The following is a 27,332-nucleotide window of genomic DNA, read 5'->3' as shown; positions in this document are numbered from 1 at the left end:
ACACACACATTCCTTCATATGCTGGTAGAAATGAGGTAAAAAATGATTTCAGTTTCTCTGCATTAAAATCACCGGTCACTAAGAGTGCCGTTCTGGATGAGCATTTTCTTGTTTGCTTTACGGCCCTTTACAGCTCATTGAGTGCGGCCTTAGTGTCACAGCATCAGTTTGTGGTGGTAAATAAGACAGCTACGAAAGAAATTGATGGAAGAGAGTTTAATAGTACGGTCTACAGCTTATCATGAGGTATTCTAACTAAGGCGAGCAGAACCTTGAGACTTCCTTAATATTAGAGATGGCAGACCAGCTGTTGTTAACAAAGACACACACAACCCTTCCCCTGAGCTTCCCTGACGCAACCTTTCTGTCCTGCCGATGCAAAGAAGAACCAGCTATACACTGATTAAACAAAACATTAGGAACACCTGCTCTTTTCATGACATAGACTGACCAGGTGAATCCAGGTGAAAGCCATAGTCCCTTATTGATGTCACTTGTTAAATCCACTACAATCAGTGTAGATGAAGGAGAGGAGATAGGTTAAAGAAGGATTTTCAAGTCTTGAGACAATTGAAACATGGATTATGTATGTCTTTGAACGAGGTATGGTAGAAGGTTCCAGCCGCACCGGTTTGAGTGTGTGAACAACTGCACCTCTGTTGGGTGTTTCCTGTGTGTATCAAGAATGGTCCACCACCCAAAGGACATCCAGACATCTTTTCGGTCATAGGAAACGATAGCGGAAACATTATATAAAACAAAAAGTTAAGATCAGTGTTAAATTCTGCTGGTTTGTGTGTGTTTTTTTTTTTATCAGGAGCTCGTAAAACATTTCTGCTATCCATTCCAGCAACATTCTCTTCTCCTCTCATGTGTTCTCCCTGACCTCTGCCTTGTTCTTGATGACAGAGGAGAAGCGGACCAGTTTAATCTCCTTGGCTTTCCCTCCTCTAGCGTCGTCCCACACATATTCAGGTGACAGCAGCTTGGTGGGCTTATTCTTCACCAGGTACCAGTTCAGGTGACTCTCCTCCTGCCACACAGCCTCCACACCCACAGACTTATCCACCTAAAGGGAGGGGGTGGGGAAGAGAGGGGGGAGGGAGAGAGGGGGGGGGTGGAGAGGAGGCGGAAGAGGGAGAGGGGGGTGGAGATAAGGGGAGAGGGTGGGGAGAAGGGGGAAGAGCGAGGGAGAGAAGAGGGGAGGTAGAGGGAGGAAGGGGAAGAGTGGCGAGAGGAAGGGGGGGGTTGAGAGAGTGAGTAAGTAAGTGAGTGAGCGTTTGCCTGCCTGAGTACGTGAGTGCTTGCATGCATGCGTGGGTGAGTGCCTACCTCCAGGTGCTCCCTGCACGTCTTGGTCAGCCTGTGAACATCCTCCAGCGCTCCTCCGAATATGTTGGCCTGGTAGTAGAAGTCTCCCTGGTCCTCGGGTACAGAGGCTGTGGAGACAGTCCGCCGCTCGTAGGGGTACTGGCTCCGGGGGTACATGTAGAACCTGCAAGACAATTTTATTTAACCAGGAACATACCCTTACTAAGGTCACGGTAAAACTTTATTTGGATAGTCTGTAGAGCACCTACGAATGTACTATCAGTAACATTTCAACTAACTAACTATCTACTAACCCTAGCCCTAACCCTGAACTTAGCCCTTAGCCTCACCTCAACCCTTAGCCTTATTCTAAACCTAACCGTAACGTTAGCAAGCAGTTGCTTATCAACAGATGGATAAACTATCTGTAGAGTAGCAACAGATGGAAAATCATGTTGATACTCCATGTCACAGTTTCTGGCCTATCCAGACAAAGAATCGATTTCATCTGCCTCTGAGCGATGAGCCCAGCCTGGGAGACGGTATATTAAAGGCCGACAGTCTACTGAATTCAGCAAATACGGTTTTATCTCACTGTGATATTCTCAGCTGGATTTAGAGTTCTTTTAACATGGAAAAAATACTAAATCATTTCGTAGAATTGAAACACGACCACTTTCTCGTGGTCACATAGGGACCAAATCCCTTTGTAAGTAAAGCTTAAGTTTAAACGAGTCTGCAGACATTCGAATGGTGTCTCTTTGTCACTCAGAGGACTCTTGGTAGAAAATGATCTGTCGTCAGTTATATGAAATGGGGCCAAATTTGTACTGTCACTAAATACAATCATAATAATTTTACCGTTAAAAGAAAGGTGAAATCTTATAGTAAGTCATTTATAATTTGATTGTTACTATATTTATAAAGCCTTTCAATCATCTTCCACTGTTGTTAAATAGGGAAAACAAACCATATGATTTTTTTTATATTTAATCATTTTGAACTATGTACTTGAGCTTGTGTCCTTAAAAGTGAGCAATTTATAATTATGTTTACCAGAACGTTGAGTTCCAGACCTTCCTGGAACTATGCAGAATTATACAAATTACTAGTTATTGTTTATGAAAAACAGTTACTTTTGGATATGTCTACAATATTTTAGCAGAAATGTATATTTTGCAAAAACTTTCAAGTTAAAGGAGAAGGTATTTTTTAGAAGCACATTTTTGTGATTTCACTTGTTTTTGATAAACTTACCCTAAACAACGAATCACTTCCTCATCCTCGTTATGCAGTATGGGGGCGCTGATAAAACATCAACGAAGGCTCAAAACCCATCCAAATAAGTCATTTTAGAAACGGCAAAGCTCTCAGTATATTGATGCAGGTCTTTAGATGTTGTACACATGAAATTGAGTCATGCAGGTATTTTTTTATTTTTTGAGGGTGTAGATCAGCTTTGATATTGCAGATAGTTTGTAGCTTCCATCAATGTAATTGTCTATATAATTTCCAATCCATATTTTTTTTGTAAATATATACAGTGCTTTCGGAAAGTATTCAGACCCCTTGACTTTTTCCACATTTTCTTGCGTTACAGCCTTATTCAAAATTGAATAAAAATAACTATGCTCACCAATCTACACACAATACCCCACAATTACCAAGCAAAAACAGTTTTTTTTTGCAATGTTTGCAAATTTATTACAAATAAAAACATAAATACCACATTTACATAAGTATTCAGACCCTTTGCTATATGAGACTCAACATTTTGCTCAGGTGCATCCTATTTCCATTGATCATCCTTGAGATGTTTCTACAACTCTGTGGGAGTCCACTTGTGGTGAATTCAATTGATTGGACATGATTTGAAAAGGCACACACCTGTCTATATTTATGTCCCACAGTTGACAGTGCATGTCAGAGTAAAAACCAAGCTATGAGTTCGAAGGAAATGTCCATAGAGCTCCGAGATAGGATTGTGTCGAGGCAAAGATCTGGAGCATTGAAGGTCCCCAAGAACACAGTGGCCTCCATCATTTTAAATGGAAGAGGTTAGAACCACCAAGACTCTTCCTAGAGCTGGCTGCCTGGCCAAACTGAGTAATTGGGGGAGAAGGGCATTGGTCAGGGAGGTGTCCAAGAACCCAACAGAGCTCCAGAGTTCCTCTGTGGAGATGGGAGAACCTTCCAGAAGGATATCCGTCTTTGCAGCACTCCACCAATTAGGCCTTCATGGTAGAGTGGCGAGACGGAAGTCACTCCTCAGTAAAAGGAACATGACAGCCCACTTGGAGTTTGCCAAAAGGCACCCAAAAGGATTCTCAGACCATGAGAAACAAGATTCTCTCTGTTTACCCTCATGTCCTTGTCGGTGATTGTTTGTGAGTTATGTACGCGTGTATTTTGTATCGGTGTGCGACGGGTTATTTTTACCCATGTTATGTGTGTACTTTGGTTTTGGAGTTTGTTTTTTAGTTAATTAAAATACTCCAGTTTAACCAAGTTGGTTTCTCCTGCGCCTGACTTCCCTGCCACCTACAAACACGACTATGACACAGAGTATATTTTACCTTTAGTTATCTTTTGTTTGTTTTTAGTCCAATCCGTCATCTACCCTCAACCCCTCCCATCTATCTCTGAAGACCATCCAGTTTTAATTTATATTTGCCGTATATATTTTTCAACTGTGCTGTGTCGTTTCACAAAAGTTCTTAACCTTTATACTCTCATAATTTTTGAAGATTGTAAATTGTTTTTTTGCTAAGAGAATTATTATATTATTGATCGAATGACTATGACTTTTCAAATCCCCCAGCAGTGCTATATGCAGGGTTAGCTCCAAGTAAATATTGCAATTATTCAGACATTCCTGAACCTGGAACAAAAAACAAGCTACATATGGACAGTACCAAGTAGTCATGCAGATCTTAGATGTTGTACACATGACATTGTGTCATTCCAAACTTTATCCACAACGTTACATTCGCTTCTGTGCGACTCAAGCTGTTTCCTCTATCCAGCTGTTCCATTTCCTGTGTAGCCTGCTGCTTCAGGTAACTGCCAAAATAAAGGACACACCAACATAGTGTCCTAATAGGGCCATCACGAAAAGCCAGAACAACTACAAGGCGCCAAGGCACAGAGTCTACAAGTGTCTGGAACTTCCTGTGTGGAAACACCTGCTTTCAATACACTTTGTATCCCTCATTTACTCAAATGTTTCCTTTATTTTGGCATTTACCTGTAGAATGGATGGAGAGGTGGGATCGACAAAATGGAATATAACATTGCGGATAAAGTTCGTAATGACAAAATTTCATGTGAACAACATCTAAAGACCTGCATCAATATACTGAGAGCTTTGACGTTTCTAAAATGATATATTTGGATGTTTTTCAAGTCTTTGTTCATGTTTTTTCAGGGCCCTCATACTGCACAACGAGGATGAGGAAGTGATTCGTTGTTTGGGGTACGTTTATCAAAAACAAGTGAAATCACAAAAAAGGTGTCCTTCTTTAGCATACCATTTACATAAAAAAATACAGATTTTTGGTTGTACCATTTTTGACTGGCCCTTTAAGTAAGCATTACCAGGGGTGGATGGCGGCCACCAGTCTCCCCAGCGCCTCGGACCCCACACGGCCATGGAACCTCATGTCTACATCCAGGCAGAAGATGTAGTGCGCCTCCCGGTGGATGTGATCCTCAATGGCAGTCTGCTCACAAATAGATGGTTGGTGGATGTTCAGTAGAACTTCAATCAATCAAACAAATCAATCAATCAAAGTTGATTGTCCTCAGATGTAAATCTGGTTTGCAGGCAGGGTTAAAATGATAAATACACAGTCCATACAATCTACTGTCAACAACATTTAAAATAACTAGTATGCACTAGTAGGCATATCCTCTTAACTGTAACTCTACAAAGCTGTTGCCTATTATCAACACTTGATATTTTGTTGATAGTTGGGTCATCTGTAGATCATCTATAGGGAACTACTACTGCTACTTCTACTTCTACTAACAAACTCATAATAATATGAATAGTTATTATTAATAATAAACGAAATAACTCAATGTAATAATAATATGAATAAAGTGTGACCTGGATGAGCTCCATGCGGCGGAGGGATATCTCCTGCCAGCGGTCGAACTTCATCACCTTCACGATGCTGAGCAGCCTGCCGACACCAAGAGTCACGTTGCTAGGCACATCGCCGGGCAGGTCGGTGAACACGTAGTAGTGCACATCCAGCCCCACCTGGAATCACATGGAATTACATTTAATTAAAAACTATTTGAATTTGATGGAATTTGTAACAAATTGAGTTACATTTAATTAATTTAAAATATAATTACATTTAATTTAATCCTAAATAATCACTCCTACAGTACTCTTTATAAATATGGATCCAGAATGCTAAATGGCATTTATTTGAATTATTATCATTATTATTATTCCCTCATCATCCCAGAACCTTCTTTATACAATAACAGTCAATCCATTTGATAGATAGTTCTGGATTCTCACCATGAAGTGCTTCTCAGCTGACTCTAAGAAGTCACGGAGAAAACGAGTGTATCTGTAAGGAAGAATAGAGATGAAAAACATATACAGAACCAGTCAAAGGTTTGGACACCTACTCATTCAATGGTTTTTCTTTATTTTTAATGTTTTCAACATTGTAGAATAATAATGAAGACATCCAAACTATGAAAAACACGTGTAATCATGTAGTAACCAAAAAAGAGTTAAACATATTTTATATTTGAGATTCTTCAAAGTAGCCACCCTTTGCCTTGATGACTCCCGAGTGGCGCATCGTCTGTAACGGTCGTCGTATATAGTGGACCAAGGTGCAGCGGGTTGAGTGCTCATATTAACTTTTATTGAGACACGAAACAAGAAAACAAGAAAACGAACGAACGCACAGTATTGCAGGCTACACACATACAGCTATGCAAAAACAACTTCCCACAAAACCCATTACAAAAACACCCCTCTATATAGGACCTTCAATCAGAGGCAACAAAGAACAGCTGCCTCCAATTGAAGGTCAAACCAATAACCCTAAACATAGAACTAAAAAGACTACACCAGAACATAGAAATATACTAACATTGAACATAACCAAAAACACCGGAACACTCTAAACAAACACCCCTCTACATACACACATAGCCCAACAAACCCTGAAACACTCTAAACAAATACCCCCTGCCACGTCCTGACCAAACTACAATAACAAATAACCCCTTATACTGGTCAGGACGTGACAGTACCCCCCCCCCCCCCCCAAAGGTGCAGACCCCGGATGCATAGACACAAAACACAAAAATAAACCCCAAATAAAAAATAAACCCAAACTAAAGGGAGGGAAGGGAGGGTGGCTACCGTCACCGACGGTTCCCGTGCTACACCCCCCCTCCCCAATCCTCCTACTGTGGAGGTGGCTCAGGCTCTGGCCTTAGTCCCCCACCTAACCTGTCCACCCCCGCTGAATACCTCTGGCTGAAGCACATCGCTGTAGACCTCGGGCTGAAGCGCGTCGCTGGCTGCACCGATTCTGGACTGTAGGGCGACTCTCACTGCGCCGATTCCGGACTGTGGGCCGTCTCTCTCGGCTCCGGACTGTGGGCCGTCTCTCTCTCGGCTCCGGACTGTGGGCCGTCTCTCTCTCTCGGCTCCGGACTGTGGGCCGTCTCTCTCTCTCGGCTCCGGACTGTGGGCCGTCTCTCTCTCTCGGCTCCGGACTGTGGGCCGTCTCTCTCTCTCGGCTCCGGACTGTGGGCCGTCTCTCTCTCTCGGCTCCGGACTGTGGGCCGTCTCTCTCTCTCGGCTCCGGACTGTGGGCCGTCTCTCTCTCTCGGCTCCGGACTGTGGGCCGTCTCTCTCTCTCGGCTCCGGACTGTGGGCCGTCTCTCTCTCTCGGCTCCGGACTGTGCGTCTCTCTCTCTCGGCTCCGGGACTGTGGGCCGTCTCTCTCCTTCGGCTCCGGACTGTGGGCCGTCTCTCTCTCTCTCGGCTCCGGACTGTGGGCCCGTCCTCTCTCTCTCGGCTCCGGACTGTGGCCCGTCTCTCTCTCTCGGCTCCAGGACTGTGGGCCGTCTCTCTCTCTCGGCTCCGGACTGTGGGCCGTCTCTCTCTCTCGGCTCCGGACTGTGGGCCGTCTCTCTCTCGGCCTTCGCGGGCACTCTGTTGGGGCACTGTCTCCTACACTCTGGGTGGGTCACTGTCGCCGGAAACTCTGTTTGGGGCACGTCGCCGGACACTCGGGTTTGGGGCACTGTCCGCCGGGACACTCTGGTTGGGGCACTGTCGCCGGACACTCTGGTTGGGCACTGTCGCCGGACACCTGGTGGGGCACTGTCGCCGGACACTCTTGTGCACTCTGGTTGGGGCACTGTCGCCGGACACTCTGGTTGGGGCACTGTCGCCGGACACTCTGGTTGGGGCACTGTCGCCGGACACTCTGGTTGGGGCACTGTCGCCGGACACTCTGGTTGGGGCACTGTCGCCGGACACTCTGGTTGGGGCACTGTCGCCGGACACTCTGGTTGGGGCACTGGCGCCGGACACTCTGGTTGGGGCACTGTCGCCGGACACTCTGGTTGGGGCACTGTCGCCGGACACTCTGGTTGGGGCACTGTCGCCGGACACTCTGGTTGGGGCACTGTCGCCGGACACTCTGGTTGGGGCACTGTCGCCGGACACTCTGGTTGGGGCACTGTCGCCGGAAGCTCTGGACGAGGCACTGTCGTCGGAAGCTCTGGACGGGGACTGCGCACTGAAGGCCTGATGCGTGGGACTGGCTTAGGACGTGCCAGACTAAGGACACGCACCACAGGGCTAGTGCGAGGAGCAGGAACAGGACGAGCTGGACTGGGCTGACGCACTGGAGGCCTGGTGCGTGGGGCTGGTAGTGGAGGTACCAGACTGGTGACACGCACCACAAGGCTAGTGCGAGGAGCGGGAACAGGACGTACTAAACTGGGCTGACGCACTGGAGGCCTGGTGCGTGGTGCTGACTTTAGAGGCACCAGCCTAGAGACACGCACCTCAGGGCCAGTACCAGGAGCAGGAACTGGATACACCGGGCTTACTGGAGGTCTGGAGCGCACCTCCTGCACAACCCGTCCTGGCTGGATAGTAATAGCAGGCCTGCACGAGTGGAGTGCTGGCACAGGGCGAACTGGGCTGTGCAGAGGCCTGATGGTTGCCGTGCGTAGAGCAGGTGTAGGGTAGCCTGGGCCGAGGAGGCGCACTGGTGGCCAGATGCGCTGTGCAGGCATCCTCCTTCCAGGCTGGATGCCCACTCTAGCACGGCACTTGCGAGGGGCTGGGAACACTCGCACCGGACTGTGCGTCAAAGGCACTGCATCTCAGTGCTAGAGGCGTCACTACAGACCCTGGTTCAATTCCAGGCTGTATCACAACTGGCCATGATTGGGAGTCCCATAGGGCGGCGCACAATTGGCTCAGTGTCGTCCGGGTTAGGGTTTGGCCGTGGTAGGCCATCATTGTAAATAAGAATTTGTTCTTAACTGACTTGCCTAGTTAAATAAAGGTTACATTTTTTTTAAATCAAACATAAAAATGACAGCTTGCATGTGGATAGGTGTGAGGTGAATGCATGTGGATAGGTGGTGGTGAATGCATGTGGATAGGTGGTGGTGAATGCATGTGGATAGGTGTGAGGTGAATGCATGTGGATAGGTTTGAGGTGAATGTATGTGAATAGGTGCATGCTTGTGTTAGTGGCAGCAGTCTTGACATTTCTTGTAGGTGATACATACACAAATAGGAAGTGATGTAACCATTGCCTTGGCAACAGGTTTCTACACATGGAATCTGTGACTTACTTCCCTACAGCAAACACAGTGGTAGCGATGGTGAGGTTGTGGGTCCTGAAGGCCTCGTCTATGACCAGGGGGTCAAAGGTCCCCTCCCAGACTATAGGAGCCAGCCATGGGGTTACAGTCAGCACGTCAGTCCTCCTGAATAGTAATAATAATAATAATAAATAATAATAATAATAGCAAAAACAACAGTAATAATAATTTGAAAATTACGTTTCCTGAAGAAACTGTGTGTGCTTACTAGCTTGTTTTAAAGTATTTATGGTTTTGCAGTAAGTTATAGTAGTGGTAGTAACTGCAGTAGAAATTTTAGTGACTGGTTATAGTTGAAAAAGTAGGTAAATGAAAACATTAATTGATTGATTTGTTGGTTGATAGGATAGCCTGAACACGTGAATGTTGTTTTGGTGTCTAGCGTCCCAGTTCAAGAGGTACAGTTATTGACGGTGGTTATTAAATACTAATTTATGCACATTTATAACATTGTTATGTAGCTGGAATGGTAGCAGTAGCATTAAAAGTGTCTACTACTGTGTTATGTTTGGCATTGAATCCATGAAATTATATGATAATTTATGCAAATTAACATTGTTTAAAGTTTATAAAAGGTTTCAACGAATTTGACTTCAGGATAGCCTGGATGTTTTTAAAGTTGGTCTTGTAGCTTAAATGGCCAAGGAGCAGGACCATTTCGAATAGCTACCACTGTATTCCTATAGTTCTCATTCGAATCTATGTACATTTTTGCAGGTCCATGGTAACAGTTGAATAAAATGAGCAAAAAGAAGGAACCTGCACACTGCTCTTGATAGTATCACTGCTCTTTAATAAGCTTTACGTATCGGCCTGACGGCCTTCCTCAGAGCTTTTGTGAGTTTTTCAAATTAGCACCCTTATGTAGACCTAGCCCCACCCACATCCATCGAATGGGTTTGGAGTCGAAGGAAATCAAATAAGTGCTACCAAATAAATATAACAATATGCATTTCATAAATATTCTAATTAAGTGTGTACATAAAACGTGTTAAACACGTCTGTAAAACCACAATGAAGACATCGACCTACAGTACCAAGCAAGTTTTCATAAATCATTGGGTACAGCGCAAGAAAAACGTCAGAGTAATCTGAAATGGGGGCAAAATTCATGTTCAAATTTCCAACATAACATACATAGGCATTTCATCATTAAGACCTTGTAAGGGTGCGTGCTGTTGGCAGGGAAGTCAGGCGCAGGAGATCGAACTTGGTATAGAACGGAGCAGTTTAATCAGTGCTTGAAAACTCCGAAAACCAAAATATACAAAATAATACAAGTGGGTACTAAACCCGTCGCACACCAGAACATATCTTGCACAAAGCTTACAAACAAACAATCACCGACAAGGACTATGAGGGAGAACAGAGGGTTAAATACACAACATGTAATGAATGGGATTGGAACCAGGTGTGATACAAGACAAGACAAAACCAAAGGAAAATGAAAAGACGATCAGCGATGGCTAGAAGGTCGGCGACTTTGACCGCCGAACACCGTCTGAACAAGGAGAGGAACCAACTTCGGCAGAAGTCGTGACAGAACTTTAGGAAATAATGTCTGGAGGGTGAAAATCCAAGAACATTCTCTTTTGCTCAGAGTATTATTAATATCACCTCCCCTGTCTGATATCTTAACTTTCACTATGCCACAAAATCACATCTAAAAAAGGTAGAAATGTCATGTTTTAGGTCATTAAAATGTACTGCGACTGGATAATCAAATCAAAATCAAATCAAATCAAATTTATTTATATAGCCCTTCGTACATCAGCTGAAATCTCAAAGTGCTGTACAGAAACCCAGCCTAAAACCCCAAACAGCAAGCAATGCATGTGAAAGAAGCACGGTGGCTGGGAAAAACTCCCTAGGAAAAACTCCTGAGAAAGGCCAAAAACCTAGGAAGAAACCTAGAGAGGAACCAGGCTATGAGGGGTGGCCAGTCCTCTTCTGGCTGTGCCGGGTGGATATTATAACAGAACATAGTCAAGATGTTAAAATGTTCGTAAATGACCAGCATGGTCAAATAATAATAATCATAGTAATTGTCGAGGGTGCAACAAGCACGTCCGGTGAACAGGTCAGGGTTCCGTAGCCGCAGGCAGAACAGTTGAAACTGGAGCAGCAGCATGGCCAGGTGGACTGGGGACAGCAAGGAGTCATCATGCCAGGTAGTCCTAGGGCTCAGGTCCTCCGAGAGAAAGAAAGAAAGAAAGAAAGAGAGAATTAGAGAGAGCATATTTACATTCACACAGGACACCGGATAAGACAAGAGAATACTCCAGATGTAACAGACTGACCCTAGCCCCCCGACACATAAACTACTGCAGCATAAATACTGGAGGCTGAGACAGGAGGGATCAGAAGACACTGTGGCCCCATCCGACTTCAATAATCCCTGTCGTTTCTCCAAATTACATTTTTATGTTTACTGATTATCTGTTTGAGAGAACGAGAGGTTTTACCTCCATAGCACAGCCCACATGGACATTTAATAATGTAGATAAAATGGGTGGGGGAGCATGTAATAATGTCATTTATTTGGAACCGTTTTCCTGTATGTGGGTGGCAGAAACATTCACACTTCATCATATTATTGCACTATGCACAACCTCTGCATTTATAGCTACCATTTGGTAGAGGGTGTAAAAGAGCCTGGCTGATTTTCTTTTCTGGCTGGCAGTTGGCATGGACCAATTTATCGCGTAAATTGCGACCCCTCCTATATACAATAAGTGGTGGATTCTGAAATTCAGCAGGCAAAACTGGGTCCGATGATAAAACATGCCAGTGTTTCTTGACAGCATCTCCCACTTTGCACGAGTTCAAAGTATATGTGTTTGTGAACATTTCAGTGTTCTTTAGCTCTAGTCGGTCTTTTTTGTATCAGTTCATCTCGTGTTTTCCCCAATGACAAATTAAGAGCTTCATCCACACATTGTGGAGAATAACCTCTTCTTGGAAACCTATTGCGCATCTCCGCTGCTTTTTCTAGATAATCCTCTGTGGAGTGGCATATACGGCGCAGTCTGAAAAACTGGCTTCTTGGAAGTCCTCTTTTTAATGGCTCAGGATGGAAGCTGTCCCCCTGTAATAGAGTATTTCTGTCCGTTTCTTTTCTATACAGAGTTGTAAACAGGGTTCCATTTGATTTCTCAATCCACATATCGAGGTAATGAACGCGTTTAGTGTCACATTCAATAGTGAATTTTAGATTGGGGTCAATGTCATTGAGAAATGCCATAAAATCTGACAGCTCCTTTTCCGTTCCTCCCCATATTCCAAAATGTCGTCAATATATCGATAACACTTTATTCAAAAATTGATTTCGTTTTCATTATTAACAAAACGTTCTTCAAAAAGACCCACATAACGGTTAGCATAGCTCGGAGCGAATGTGGAGCCCATCGATGTTCCATTCGCTTGGAGATAGAATTCATTATCAGACCTGAAATAGTTATACGTCAAAACATATTCAGCCAGCTCTAGAATAAAAGTCGGGTTGGTGGATATTCGTTAGTATCTCTGTCTCTCAAATAGTGAGCTAGTGCTGCCTGCCCCCTCTATGGGGAATGCTGGTATATAGACTCTCCACATCTAATGTGACCAGAATACAGTCTTCTGCTAAACCCGTTATTGGTGAGATCTTGTTTATGAAGTCTATAGAGTCTTTTACATATGATGGCAATGCTTGCACATGAGTTTTAATAAAAGAGTCTACAAAGTTTGACAATGGCTCTAGCATTGAGCCTATTCCTGCAACCACTGGCCTGCCTGGATAATTGCCTTGTATTCATTTTAGGTAATCATTTTAGATTTGTGTAATTTCGGCAAAATGTACAAGCATGGACGTGTGGCACATTTGCAGCAAAGGTATTCATATTCAGGTTTTGAGATAAGGTTATTTAATAGGTCCAGATTAGAGAATATATCACTTTGTGGGATCAACACTCAGTTTTCTATAGAAATGTTAATTACTGAGATGTCTCTGAATCTCTGCTTTGTATTTTACATAGTCTAAAACGACGACAGCACCCCCCTTGTCTGCAGGTTTAATAACCAAAGATGAATCTTTGGTGCCATGGTAACAGTTGAAAAATATGAGAAAAAATAAGAAACCTGCACACTGCTCTTGATAGTATCACTGCTCTTGATAGTGTCACTGCTATTGATAGTATCACTGCTCTTGATAGTGTCACTGCTATTGATAGTATCACTGCTCTTGATAGTATCACTGCTCTTGATAGTGTCACTGATCTTGATAGTATCACTGCTCTTGATAGTATCACTGCTCTTGATAGTGTCACTGATCTTGATAGTGTCACTGCTCTTGATAGTATCACTGTTCTTGATAGTATCACTGCTCTTGATAGTATCACTGCTCTTGATAGTATCACTGCTCTTGATAGTATCACTGCTCTTTAATAAGCTTCACATATCGGCCTCAAGGTCTTCCTCAGAGCTTTTGTGATTTAAAAAAAAATGTATCACCCTTATGTAAACATAGCTCCACCCAATGCATCGAATAGGGTTACCATCTAAATGTATATGAATGGTAGGACAAAGCTGTGTTTATGCAATCTAATTTGAGTCAGTCTGCAAATTTCAATGTTTTGTGTTTGTAGCTTAAAACACTGAACCATGCATGAGAGCACCAGATATTCCGGACGACTGTGTGATCACACTCTACGTAGCCGATGTAAGACCTTTAAACACTTTAACATTCACAAGCTCGCAGGGTCAGACGAATAACCAGGACTCCTACTCAGACCATGAGCTGACCAGCTAGCAAATTTCTTCACTGACATTTTCAACCTCTCCCTGATCCAGTCTGTAACATCTACATTTCAAGCAGACCACCATAGTCCCTGTGCCCAAGAACACCTATCTAAATGACTATCGCCCGTAGCACTCGCATCTGTAGCCATGAAATGCTTTAAAAGGCTGGTCATGGCTCACATCAACACCATCATCCCAGACACCCTAGACCCACTACAGCTCGCATACCGCCCCAACAGATCCACAGATGACGCAATCTTGATTGCACTCCACACTGCCCTTTCCCACTTGGACAAAAGGATCCCCTACGTGAGAATGCTGTTAATTGACTACAGCTCAGCCTTCAACACCATAATGCCCTCCAAGCTCATCACTAAGCTAAGGAACCTGGGACTGAACACCTCCCTCTGCAACTGGAATCTGGACATTGACGGGCTGCCCCCAGGTGGTGAGGGTAGACAGCAACACATCCGCCACGCTGACCTTCACCACAGGGGCCCCTCAGGGGTGCGTGCTTAGTCACTTTCTGTACTCCCTGTTAACCCACACCTGCGTGGCTGCACACGACTCCAACATCATCATTAAGTTTGCTGACGACACGACGGTGGCTATTCACCGACGACGATGCGAGACCTGGCTGTGTGGTGCAAGGACAACCTCTCTCTCTCTCAACGTCAGCAAGACAAAGGAGCTGATCGTGGACCACAGGAATGGAGGGCCGAGCACACCCCCATTCACATTGATGGGGCTGTAGTGGAGACGGTCGAGAGCTTCAAGTTCCTCGGTGTTCACATCACTAAGGACGTATCATGGTCCAAACGCAACAACACAGTCGTGAAGAGGGCACAACAACGCCTCTTCCCCCTCAGGAGGCTGACAAGATTTGGCATGGGCCCCCTGACTACTGGCTGCATCACTGCTTAGAATGGCAACTGCTCGGCATCTGACCGCATGGCGCTACAGAGGGTAGTGAGTACAGCCCAGTACGTCACTGGGGCCAAGCTTCCTGCCATCCAGGACCTCTATACCAGGCGGTGTCAGAGGAAGGACCTAAAAATTGCCAAAGACTCCATCCACGCAAGTCACAGTCTGTTCTCTCTGCTACCGCACGGCAAGCGGTACCGGAGTGCCAAGTCTGGGACCAAAAGGCTCCTGAACAGCTTCTCCCCAAAGCCATGAGACTGCTGAACAGTTAATTAAATGGCTACCTGGAGTCTCTGCTTTTCACCGACTACCTACATGTACAGTACATATTACTTCAATCAATAACCTAACCAAACCTACATGTACATATGCGACCCGTTTCAAGAAGCTAGGCATATGTTGCACGTCACAGTTGAAGCATTTTCTGTCAGAATGCCTTCTGGAACATGTGAACTTTCATGTGCCTTAATAACAAACTTGTATTCCATCTGTAAATACAAATAAAATTGTTCAATTACGAGCCTAGTTGGTTTAGCCACTGAAAAATACAGGAACCTCCTGCTAGCCATGATTGGCTAAGATAATGGATGGGCTCGACATGCCGAGGGATGAGTTCGGATTGGTCTGCCATGTAGCATGCTTCTGTCTATAACATGAGCTGCTCAGTATGTGTGGATAATCCTTTCTACCAGTTTTTTTTTAAGATGTCATGAAAACTGAAAAAGTGTTGCTACTGCACTCACACATTTATCCATGTACACGGTTAACATTTTCAGATATTATACATTTCAAATTTTGTCAGAAAGTTGTTTTCATTGCAAGTTTAAGCATACTGTTAGCTAGCTAACGTTAGCTGGCTGGCTGGCTGGCTGGCTTGCTAGCTAACGTTACGTGTATGATCTGTGCAGTATTATTATTTGTATCTCAGAAAGTTATTTGCATTGCAAGTTATAGAATAATGTTAACTAGCTAGCTAACACTAAACTGATTTGTTTAGCTTTAGCTACCTGCAGATTCATGCAAGGTGGTATCTGTTGTTATTATGGTTCATTGTTTAGCTAGCTAGCTAGCTGTCTGGCCATCTACATGTCTAAACAAATGACTCCACTATGCAAGTATCAATTTTACTGTACCATTTACACCTTCTGTATCCTGAGCATGTGACAAATAATCTTTTTATTTTATTTGAGATGTGAAGGTAATGTGAAGAACAACATGACCTGCACAAAAGTCAAATTAGGATATAGCTTCAGGAATAGATAGTGTATTTTACTACTACTTTTGTTACTATGTTCACCACTTCGTCTTGAAATCTTTAGTTGTTTACTACTCTACCTGATTCACTCTGGTCTAACATGTGAATCCTTAAAGAGATGGGTGGAGCTAATCAAATTATAGTACATTTGCTTTTTAGTACTTATGTGGATGGTAGTTTGGCAAAAGCTGCACATTTTGATACTTTTTGTTTTGATCATTTTTATTTCAGAGATTATTTACAAGTCTAATGATATTTTCATGAGAAATAAGTAGATATTTTGCTTTGATTGTTGATTTTTCCAATTGTTTCTTCTTTGGGTACAAATGACCACTGTTCGTAATCTATGTATGTAATAAAAGTTGGTAGTTTGAGGGTTAGATATTGTTGTAGTACAAAAAGTATAAATGCAATCACAAATATTTTTCTAAAGCAATCTAAGTTGGGGCCATCTGCACATTTAAAAGTTGGTTTCATGTTTGTAGCTTAAATTGTTTAAGCCCTAGAGTGGGCATAATGATAACAATATTAGCATGTAAGAAAGCTAGTGTACCCTTGCCTTCAGAAGAAAAAATATATATTATAAATCATTGGCCACTTTAATAAATGGAACCCTAGTCACTTTAATAATGTCACTTTAATAATGTTTACATATCTTGCTTTACTCATCTCATATGTATATACTGTATTCTATACTATTCTACTGTATCTATGCTGCTCTGACATTGCTCGTCCATATGTTTATATATTCTTAATTCCATTCCTTCACTTAAATTTGTGTGTATTGGGTATATGTTGTGAAATTGTTAGATAATACTTGTTAGATATTGCTGCACTGTCACTTAACATAATCATCAAGATAAACATCCAATAGTGGTAGAACTTCATGAAAAGACATTATGAAGTATGTTATAAAGCAAGTATGTACTACATAGTATTTACCATAATGGTATACAGTAATTAAGCAATAAGGCACAAGTGGGTGTGGTATATGGCCAATATACCACGGCTAAGGGCTGTTCTTTAGCGCAATGCAACGCGTAGTGCCTGGAAACAGCCCTTAGCCGTGGTATATTTACCATACATCACAAACCACGAGGTGCCGTATTGCTATTATAAACTGATTACCAACGTATTTAGAACAGTAAAATTTAAATTAAATTGTTATACCAGTGGCTTTCAGCCAATCAGCATTCAGGGCTCGAACCACCCGGTTTATAATATAATCTAGAATTCAAACAATAGAATAAAGTTCTATTGTAATGCTGTCGTCTGCATGTGCTGCCACTTACACTGGTTCCATAAGCGTGGCTTGCTTGCCCTGTAATCTGAAAAACACGGGGAGCAGGTTTACTTTTTGCAGAAATAGACTGGCACTGAGATAATAATAAAATGTTGAAGGCTAAGACTTGCTTGGGGTACCAGTCTGTTTGTGCCATCATACCACATCTTGTCATGTTTGGGATGAAAAGGAGTGGCACGATTGCACAAACAGATCTGGGACCAGGCTATGGTTGGTTGATGAAGTAATGAAAAGGTATTAATAGTATAAAGAGTGCAGTGCAGTACGGTGCAGGTTCAGCAGGTGTGTACAGTCAGTACCCACACATACTCACTCACCTGTGATTCAGCACAACCTGGTGATTCACCTGGCGCCATGTTAACCCCTCCACATACTCACTGAGACAGACAGACAGACAGACAGACAGACAGACAGACAGACAGACAGACAGACAGACAGACAGACAGACAGACAGACAGACAGACAGACAGACAGACAGACAGACAGACAGACAGACAGACAGACAGACAGACAGACAGACAGACAGACAGACAGAAAAGAAAAGAAAAGAAAAGAAAAGAGGTAGTAGAGCATGGTGTTTGCAACGCCAGGGTTGTGGATTTGATTCCCACGCGGGACCAGTATTAAAAATGATGAGTATGAGCTCACTACTGTAAGTTGCTCTGGATAAGAGTGTCTGCTAAATGACAACAAATGTAACAAATTAGAGATAATTCTGTTTAAGCAGAAGAAGGTGTCTAAGTAGACACCTTAGAGGCAGAGTGGAGTATTCCAGTCCATAGTTGAGTAATCCTGGTCTTATCCATGTAAATGGATAAGACCAGGATGGTCCCGTGTGGCTCAGTTGGTAGAGCATGGTGTTTGCCACACCAGGGTTGTGGGTTCGATTCCCACGGGGGACCAGTATGGAAATAAATGTATGAAATGTATGCATTCACTACTGTAAGTCGCTCTGGATAAGAGCGTCTGCTGAATGACTAAAATGTAAATAATATATATGCCATTTAGCAGACGCTCTTATCCAGAGCGACATACAAAAAATAAATAAATGCATGCATGATTGTTGTCGCTTTGGATAAAAGTGTCTGCTAAATGACTAAAATGTAAATAATATATATGCCATTTAGCAGACACTTTTATCCAAAGCGACAACAATCATGCATGCATTTATTTTTTGTATGGTGGCCCAGCGGGAATCAAACCCATGATACTCGGCGTTGCAAGCACCATGTTCTACCAACTAAGCAACACAGGACCACCACTATGTTAAATCAGTGCTGTATATGAAACTAAATAAATAATTAAGAGAAAGGGGTGCCATCTGGGTTACACCTATGTGACTCAGTTGGTAGAGCACACCGCTTGTAATGCCACAACCAGGTTTGTGGGTTGTGGGTTTGATTTCCACGAGAGGGGGGGAAACGAAAGCACTCACTACTGTAACGCAATCTGGAAAAGAGTGTATGATAAAATGAAAACACTAAATAAATATTAGAACAATGTTTTTTGTTTGTGTTGTCATTATCATTATCAAAACAGTGGAATCTGCATAGACGAATCTATCTACAGGGTAAAAAAAAATCATTAAGTTGCAGTTTAGCCGGTTCACTCTGCGCTGTCATTATGCAGTTATTCCACTCCTTGACTAAAATGTAGCCACACCTTACAGAACAGCTTTCACCCAGTGACACGTCCTGACCAGTAAAATAGGTTGTTTGTTAATGTAGTTTGGTCAGGGCGTGGCAGGGGGTGTTTGTTTTATGTGTTTCGGGGGTTTTGGTATATGTTCTATGTTAGTATATTTCTATGTCCGTGTCTAGTTTTTCTATTTCTATGTTTAGGGTTTTTGTTTGACCTTCAATTGGAGGTAGCTGTTTCTTGTTGCCTCTGATTGAAGGTCCTATTTAGTAGAGGTTTTTCAGCTTGTGTTTGTGGGTGGTTGTTTTCAGTCTAGTGTTTTGTACCTGACGGAACTGTTAAGCTGTCGTTTGTTTATTGTTTTGTTTACATGTTCAATAAAAGTTAAAAATGAGCACTCAACCCGCTGCGCCTTGGTCTACTCCCTTCGACGGCTGTTACAGAACCACCCACCACAAGATGACCAAGCAGCGGCGATTGGAGCACCGGCCTGAAGGATGGACCTGGCAGAAGGAACGGCAATTATTGGAGGACAAGTTACGGGAGCAACGGGAGCCTGAGAGGCAGCCCCCCCATAAAAATGGGGGGGGGGGGCACACGGGGAGTTGGGCAGAGTCAGGCAATAGACCTGAACCAACTCCTCGTGCTTATTATGGGGAGCATCGAGTCAAGAAAGCACCGAGCTATGGGGAAATGCGCACTGTAGTGAGAAGAAGCATTCAAAGGCCGGTGCGATCGGTGGAAGCTCCTCAGCGTGGCCAGGCTACATTGAGCACTCAGCCAGGAAGGGTTGTGCAGGCTGTGCGCTCCAGGCCTCCAGTGCGTCAGCCTAGTCCAGTTCGTCCTGCTCCCGCTCCTCGCACTAGCCCTGAGGTGCGTGTTTCCAGTCTGGCGCCTCCAAAGCCAGCACCACGCACCAGGCTTCCAGTGCGTCAGCCCAGTCCAGTACGTCCTGCTCCTGCCCCTCGCACTAGCCTTGGGGTGCGTGTCTCCAGTCTGGTACCTCCAGTACCAGCCCCACGCATCAGGCTTCCAGTGCGCATTCCCCGTCCAGAGTGTCCAGCGACAGTGCCCCGTCCAGAGTGTCCGGCGACAATGCCCCGCCTAGAGATGGCCCACAGTTCGGAGCTCCCAGAGACGGCCCTCCAGTCCGGAGCTCCCAAGCGACGCGCTTCAGCCCGAGGTCTTCAGCGGGGGTGGACAGGTTAGGTTGGGGACTAAGGCCAGAGCCTGAGCCACCTCCATAGGAGGAGGATTGGGGAGGGGGGGTGTAGCACGGGAGCCGTCGGTGATGGTAGCCACCCTCTCTTCCCTCCCTTTAGTTTAGGATTATTTTTTGTTTTGGGGTTTATTTTTTGTGTTTATTTTCTTGTGTAAGGTGCATCCAGGGTCTGCACCTTTGGGGGGGGCACTGTCACGTCCTGACCAGTAAAAGAGGTTGTTTGTTATTGTAGTTTGGTCAGGGCGTGGCAGGGGGTGTTTTGTTTTATGTGTTTCGGGGTTTTTGGTATATGTTCTATGTTAGTATATTTCTATGTCCATGTCTAGTTTTTCTATTTCTATGTTTAGGGTTTTTGTTTGACCTTCAATTGGAGGCAGCTGTTTCTTGTTGCCTCTGAAGGTCCTATGTTTGTGGGTGGTTGTTTTCAGTCTAGTGTTTTGTACCTGACGGAACTGTTAAGCTGTCATTCGTTTATTGTTTTGTTTACGTGTTCAATAAAAGTTAAAATGAGCACTCAACCCGCTGCGCCTTGGTCTACTCCCTTCGACGGCCGTTACACCCAGCTTTAACAACACCTTACAGCACAGCTTTCACCTAGCTTTAACAACACCTTACAGCACAGCTTTCACCTAGCTTTAGCCACACCTTACAGCACAGCATTCACCCAGCATTAGCCACACCTTACACCACAGCTTTCACCCAGCATTGTAATACATGTTTTCTTACTTGAGAGAGACAGATGCGCATCGTGAGAAGACAAGCCTTTGATGAGGAGAATAAAAAAATGAAACAACAATAGTGATGACAATAAAAACTCAAAAAGGTTCCAATGTAGGCTACAGCTTCTAAAATGTCATTACCAGCAGAGAACCATTCCCCCAGCCATTACTAAAGCAAGTAGCAAGTGTTCACGTTCTGGAGAAGAAGAAAAAAAACTGTCATTAACCACCAACAATATGAGATGAAGGAAAAGTCATTTCTGCTAAATAAGAAGTACTGTAACTATATTTTATAGTAATTATAAGGCAATACAATGTAATGCAGATAGACAGACAGACAGAGACACACACACACACACACACAGCCAGGTAGCCTGGTGGGTAGGAGGTTGGGCCAGTAACTGAAAGTTGGGTTAAAGTGGAAGACATTCAGTTGTACAGCTGACTAGAATGCTCTTCAAGCCAATCAGAAATGACTATTCAACAATGAGATGGTATAATGTCTTATTGAACTAGGGTATCCACACATCTATAAAACAAAGGAGATTCCTGCAAAAATATTACTTGAAGATATTTGATTCCCTAAATCAAGAGCAGGAGAACAAAAACAACATTGATTGATAGCCTTATTAGGTGTTCAGGATTTTCATAATATTTTAATGCTTTTAATGAGTGCAGGCACGGAATAGACCACAACAGCTTTCTAGCATATTTGGTTGTCGAAATTAGGAAAGTTTACTGAAAATGTTTCTGTTTACATTGTGCCTGCCTTTACTCACATAAAAGAGGTTGGATGGAAACCTGGTTACTCTCTGAATTAATAGCATACTGAAGCCGAGTGCTGCCCAAAAGGCCTCACTTTACATTTACAGCGAGATCTACAGATTCACCACAGGGAATATAGATTTTTACACATATTTCAATATGAAAATAACAAGAAACTTTAACTTTGATTATTTTCCTGAGACAAGCAACATCCTGAACATGCTGTCCTGTCTTATAACATTCAACACCTAACCGACGCATGCCCCTGGGGCCGTCGGAACCAGTTAGGCGTAGAAAAAGATGGTCTTAAATGCTTGGTCATGTGAAGGCATGTCGAACACCTGTTTCATATAGCCAGAACCATATACAGTGCATTCGGAAAGTATTCAAACCCCTGGACTTTTTCCACATTTTGTTACGTTACAGCCTTATTCTAAAATTGATTAAATCTGGGGTTTTTTCTCTCATCAATTTACACACAATACCCCATAGTGACAAAGCGAAAACAGGTTTTTAGAAATTGTATTTCCGTAAGCATTCAGACCCTTTGCTATAAGACTCGAAATTGAGCTCAGGTGCATCCTGTTTCCATTGATCATCCTTGAGATGTTTCTACAACTTGATTGGAGTCCACCTGTGGTTAAATTCAATTGATTGGACATGATCCAGGCTGTATCACAACCGGTCGTTATTGGGAGTCCCAAAGGCCCAGCGTTGCCTGAGTTTGGCCGGTGTAGGCCGTCCTTGTAAATAAGAATTTGTTCTTAACTGACTTGCCTAGTTAAATAAACGTTAAATAATAAATGCAAATCAATTGATAACATTTTTGACATGCGTTTTCTGGATTTTTTTTGTTGTTATTCTGTCTCTCACTGTTCAAATAAACCTACCATTAAAATTATAGACTGATCATTTCTTTGTCAGTGGGCAAACGTACAAAATCAGCAGGGGATCAGGGAATACCTTTTTCCCCTCACTGTATATAGAGAAGAATGGAAGAAACACCCTAAATACAGGTGTGCCAAGCTTGTAGCGTCATACCAAACAAGACTAGAGGCTGTAATCGCTGCTAATGGTACTTCAACAAAGTACTGAGTAAAGGGTCTGAATACTTATAAAAATGTAATATTTTAGTTTTTTAGTTTTAATACATTTGCAAACATTTCTTAAAACCTTTTTTTACTTTGTCGTCATGGGGTATTGTGTGTAGATTGATGAGGGGAAAAAACTATTTAATATATTTTAGAATAAGGCTGTAATGTAACAAAATGTGGAAAAAGTAAAGGGCTCTGAATACTTTCCAAAAACACTGTATACAGTGAGCTCAAAGCATTGGGACAGTGACACATTTTTGGGGGGGCTCTTTACTCCAGCACTTGAAATAAAACAGTGAGGACAAAGTGCTGACTGTCAGCTTTAGTTTGAGGATATTTTCATCCATATCAGGTCAACCGTTTAGAAATTACAGCACTTTTTGTACATAGTCACACCATTTTAGGGGACCAAAAGTATTGGGGAAAAATTCTCTTATGTGTATTAATGTAGTCACAAAAGTTTCAGATTATTTTGTGGCCAATAGAAACGTCAAAGTCAGTCGGACTGCCATTGGACTCTGGGGCAGTGGAAATGCGTTCTCTGGAGTGACGAATCACGCTTCACCATCTGCCAGTCCGACGGACAAATCTGGGTTTGGTGGATGCCAGGAGAACGCTACTTGCCAAATGCATAGTGCCAACTGTAAAGTGTGGTGGAGCAGGAATAGCGGCCTGGGGCTGTGTTTCATGGTTCGGGCTAGGCCCCTTAGTTCCAGTGGAGGGAAATCTTAACGCTACAGCATACAATGACATTCAAGACAGTTTCTGTGCTTCAAACTTTGTGGCAACAGTTTAGGGAAGGCCCTTTCCATGACAATGCCCCCGTGCACAAAGCGAGGTCCAAATAGAAATGCTTTGTCAAGATTAGTGTGGAAGAACTTGACTGGCCTGCTCAGAGCCCTGACCTCAGCCCCATCAAACAACTTTGAGATGAATTGGAACGCCGTCTGTGAGCCAAGCCTAATTGCCCAACATCAGTGCCAGACCTCACTAACGCTCTTCTGGCTGAATGGAAGCAAGTCCCCACAACAAATGTTCCAACATCTAGAGGATAGCCTTCCCAGTTTAGTGGAGGCTGTTATAGCAGCAAAGGGGGGGCCGACTCCATAGTAAGGCCCATGATTTTTGGAATGAAATGTTGAATGAGCAGGTGTCCACAAACATTTGGTCAGGTAGTGTATTTGTGTGTCTAACTTTCTCACTCATAATTATTCACGATTAATTCAGGACTATCCTTAAACATGGTAGAATCCAAATTAATGTTGATGTGTTTATAAATAATGGAAACTCATTGAACTTTAGATTTGTATTTGGTACATAAAAGCTTAAGTACATGTGTGACTCGATTCAGGAAACTAACCGTATGTCACTTCACATGAGAGGCATTTGAATGTAATTTTGTTTTAAATCAAAATGCATCTTTTGGCCAGAAATGCCTTCTGGAACATGTGAACTTTAATGCGCATTAATAACAAACTTGTATTCCATCTGTAAATACAAATAAAATAGTTCAATTACGAGCCTAGTTGGTTGAGCCACTGAAAAATACAGGAACCTCCTGCTAGCCATGATTGGCTAAGATAATGGATGGGCTCGACATGCCGAGGGATGAGTTCGGATTGGTCTGCCATGTACCATGCTTCTATCTATAACGTGAGCTGCTCTGCATGTGTATCTAATCCTTTCTAACGCTGCTTTTTTAAAGATATCACGAAGAACTGCAAAAAACACCTGTCTCCGAGTGACATCTTCAAACTAAGGGCAAACATGGCATCCGTGACAGAGAGGGAGAAGTGTTTATCCATGTATACAGGTAGGAAAGTCTAGCTAGCTACATTTTCAGATATAATGCATTTCTAATTTTGTTAGAAAGTCATTTTCATTGCAAGTAAAAGTGTACTGTTAGCTGGCTGGATGCCATTGAACCGTTATGGGCATTATCTGTGTAGAATATTATTCATATCTCAGAGCCATTTGCATTGATAGTTATAGCCTAATGTTAGCTAGCTAGCTAACATTGAACCTAGTTGGTTAGTTATAGCTATGTGTAGATTCTTGCAGAGTTGTAACGTTATGAGTTGGGATAATGGTTCATTGTTAGCCAGCTAGATGTGTAAACAAAAAGACTCCACTATGCAACAATTTCACTGTACCGTTTACACCTTCTGTATCTTGTCCATGTGACAAATAAACTTTGATTTTATTTGATATATAGCGTGTTTACCAGAGATGGTAATGTGAATATCAACATGACCTGCACAAAAGTCAAATTATGATATAAAATTAGGCCAACAAGACAGTGTCCAAGTTCTAAAATTGTCCAGTAGAAAACCTTGCTTTGATTTCATCACACTCACAAACCTAAGCTATTTTCTGTAATTAACTCACCATTAACTTGTAAATAATGATCTTGTTGTGAATTTATTTTCCTGTAATAATGAATACAAATGATGGGCATTATTTGAACTGTCTAGCCAGATAGCTAACATTAAGTTAACTAGCTTGCTATCAAGCTAGAAACAAACCAAACCATTGTTTACAAAGTTGCTTTTAGTTGCCTGTTTTACTAGATTGACATATACCAAATTTATTTTGAAATAGATGGACTTATTGGTGTTATGATATGTTGTGATGTTATGATATTTTGGACCACCAGGCTGCTGATGTCATGCAGCCTGTCGTTTTTGTGTTTATACTTTTTCATAACGACATTGGCAAGTTTGATGTCGGACGACAATAGAATGTTCAGGATGTCACTACGACAACTGTCTACAGACATGTCGATAGATGTAGTATAAACCAGCCTTTAGTCATGAAATCTTTGGTTGTTCAGTACACTACTGTGCTCACTCTGTTTAGCACATGACCTCACATGTGATGGGTGGTGCTAAGGCTTAAGAGGGTGTGAATGATGGTGAATGGGTGTAGGCAAAGAAGAGCTCTCCAGTACCAAAACATTCAAGGGCAATTTTCTCATAACTGTGGTTACAAGTTTATCCATTTTCAAAGTAGAATTACTTTGCCATTGTACCTCAACTGTAGTGTATGATATACCATTTTCTAGCTCTGAATCTTTACTTTTATCCAATGTTAAAAACACCATTTCAAATTTTGCTACATAAGATCAAGCCAGTTGGTCACATTTTGTGTGCACTATGTCGTCATGCACTGACTTTATCTGCAACAATTCCATTTGGTGGAAACACCACTGTGGTTAAATGCACCTATTTTCTTTAAGCGGATTTTAGAATATTTGCATACAAATCTGTCACCAATTGGATGGAAACCTAGCTACAGTCCCAATACTTTTGGAGCTCACTGTATATTCGCGTTCCTAAATTCACTCTGGCTTTCTACTCCGATTTCAGAGCACTGTCATTTGCGCAGAATAACTGATGAATGTTTGAACGCGCTTCACCTGTTGAATAAGGCCGGTGTCAGTAAACAGCAAAAAGGCGAATACAATTGTTGCCAGCAGCAGTTAGTCACCAACGCTCTGGATAACATGACAACAGCCTAACCAGCTATGTTAGGGCCAGTAAAATGGTCAGAGTAATTTGTTCTCTCATTTGTATCTGGAAGTAGCTAGACTGCCGTTGTCCTTGACTGGGTGTTTGACTGCGGTTGTGAGGCCAGAACGCTCGGATCAACGCTACCCCTCCGCCAGAGCCGCGCTCTGGACGCTCCGAGAGCGAAACCAATCAAAGCAATCAAATGTATTTATAAAGCCCTTGTTACATCAGCAGATGTCACAAAGTGCTTATACAGAAACCCAGCCCCAAACCCCAAAGAGCAAGCAATGCAGATGTAGAAGCACAGAAACACTCTGAATTTACTAAGGGACAATCTGACAAAGCTCTGAATGTACGAACAACCCAGAGCGCACTCTGACACACTGGAGGCAATTTACAAATGCAGAACTCTGGTCATAGCTAAGGGTACGTTCGTAAATTGCCTCCAGTGTGTCAGAGTGCACTCTAGGTCATTCGTAAATTAAGAGCGTTTTGCTCTCTGAGCGTTCAGAGGGCACTGGACGCTCCGGTCGAGGAGTATGGTTGATCCGAGAGTTCTGACTTCACAACGGCAGTCAAGCACCCAAGCTAACTGTCTAAAGTTGGCCAGTTGCTAGCTACTTCCAGACACAAATGAGAGAACACCTCACTCTGACCATTTTACTCGCCATTGCAGATCTGGGCGAGTAATATCTACATGTAAGGACATTAAGTATTTATTTTTCAATTGATTTGTACTCACTTTGTATCATTTTTGCTGATGCTCCTGAGAATCAAGTGGTCCCAGTTTACTCTATAGAAAAATATACAGCGGCTATCTATAACTGTCACTTTATACAAATAAATATTTCCATTGAGCTCCCACCGTTTCATCTCTAACGAAGTGTGCACTTGTTCAGTCCCCCTCGGGC

General features: G+C 43.0%; 1 protein-coding gene across 2 annotated transcripts; it reads right to left on the bottom strand.

Moving 5' to 3' along the window:
* Window positions 1-801: 801 nt before the first annotated feature.
* On the bottom strand, window positions 802-27,332 carry LOC115204591 (globoside alpha-1,3-N-acetylgalactosaminyltransferase 1-like). Of its 2 annotated transcripts, XM_029770255.1 has the most exons (11): window positions 27,164-27,250; window positions 21,192-21,246; window positions 21,058-21,093; window positions 17,789-17,848; window positions 17,461-17,496; window positions 9,181-9,315; window positions 5,849-5,900; window positions 5,423-5,578; window positions 4,909-5,033; window positions 1,333-1,495; window positions 802-1,069 (listed from the first exon to the last, which is right to left on the bottom strand). In XM_029770255.1, the coding sequence occupies exons 1-11, from the start codon at window positions 27,171-27,173 to the stop codon at window positions 869-871; spliced, it is 1,029 nt and encodes a 342-aa protein (XP_029626115.1). In that variant the 5' UTR covers window positions 27,174-27,250; the 3' UTR covers window positions 802-868. The 2 variants fall into 2 exon arrangements, with proteins under 2 accessions (XP_029626115.1, XP_029626114.1); XM_029770254.1 differs by lacking the exons at window positions 21,058-21,093; window positions 21,192-21,246 and having other exon boundaries at window positions 27,164-27,332.

This window comes from Salmo trutta, chromosome 12, assembly GCF_901001165.1.
Source record: "Salmo trutta chromosome 12, fSalTru1.1, whole genome shotgun sequence".
NCBI lineage: Eukaryota > Metazoa > Chordata > Actinopteri > Salmoniformes > Salmonidae > Salmo > Salmo trutta.
Note: the sequence above shows the minus strand (reverse complement) of the source record. Positions and strands in the feature narration are given on the sequence as shown.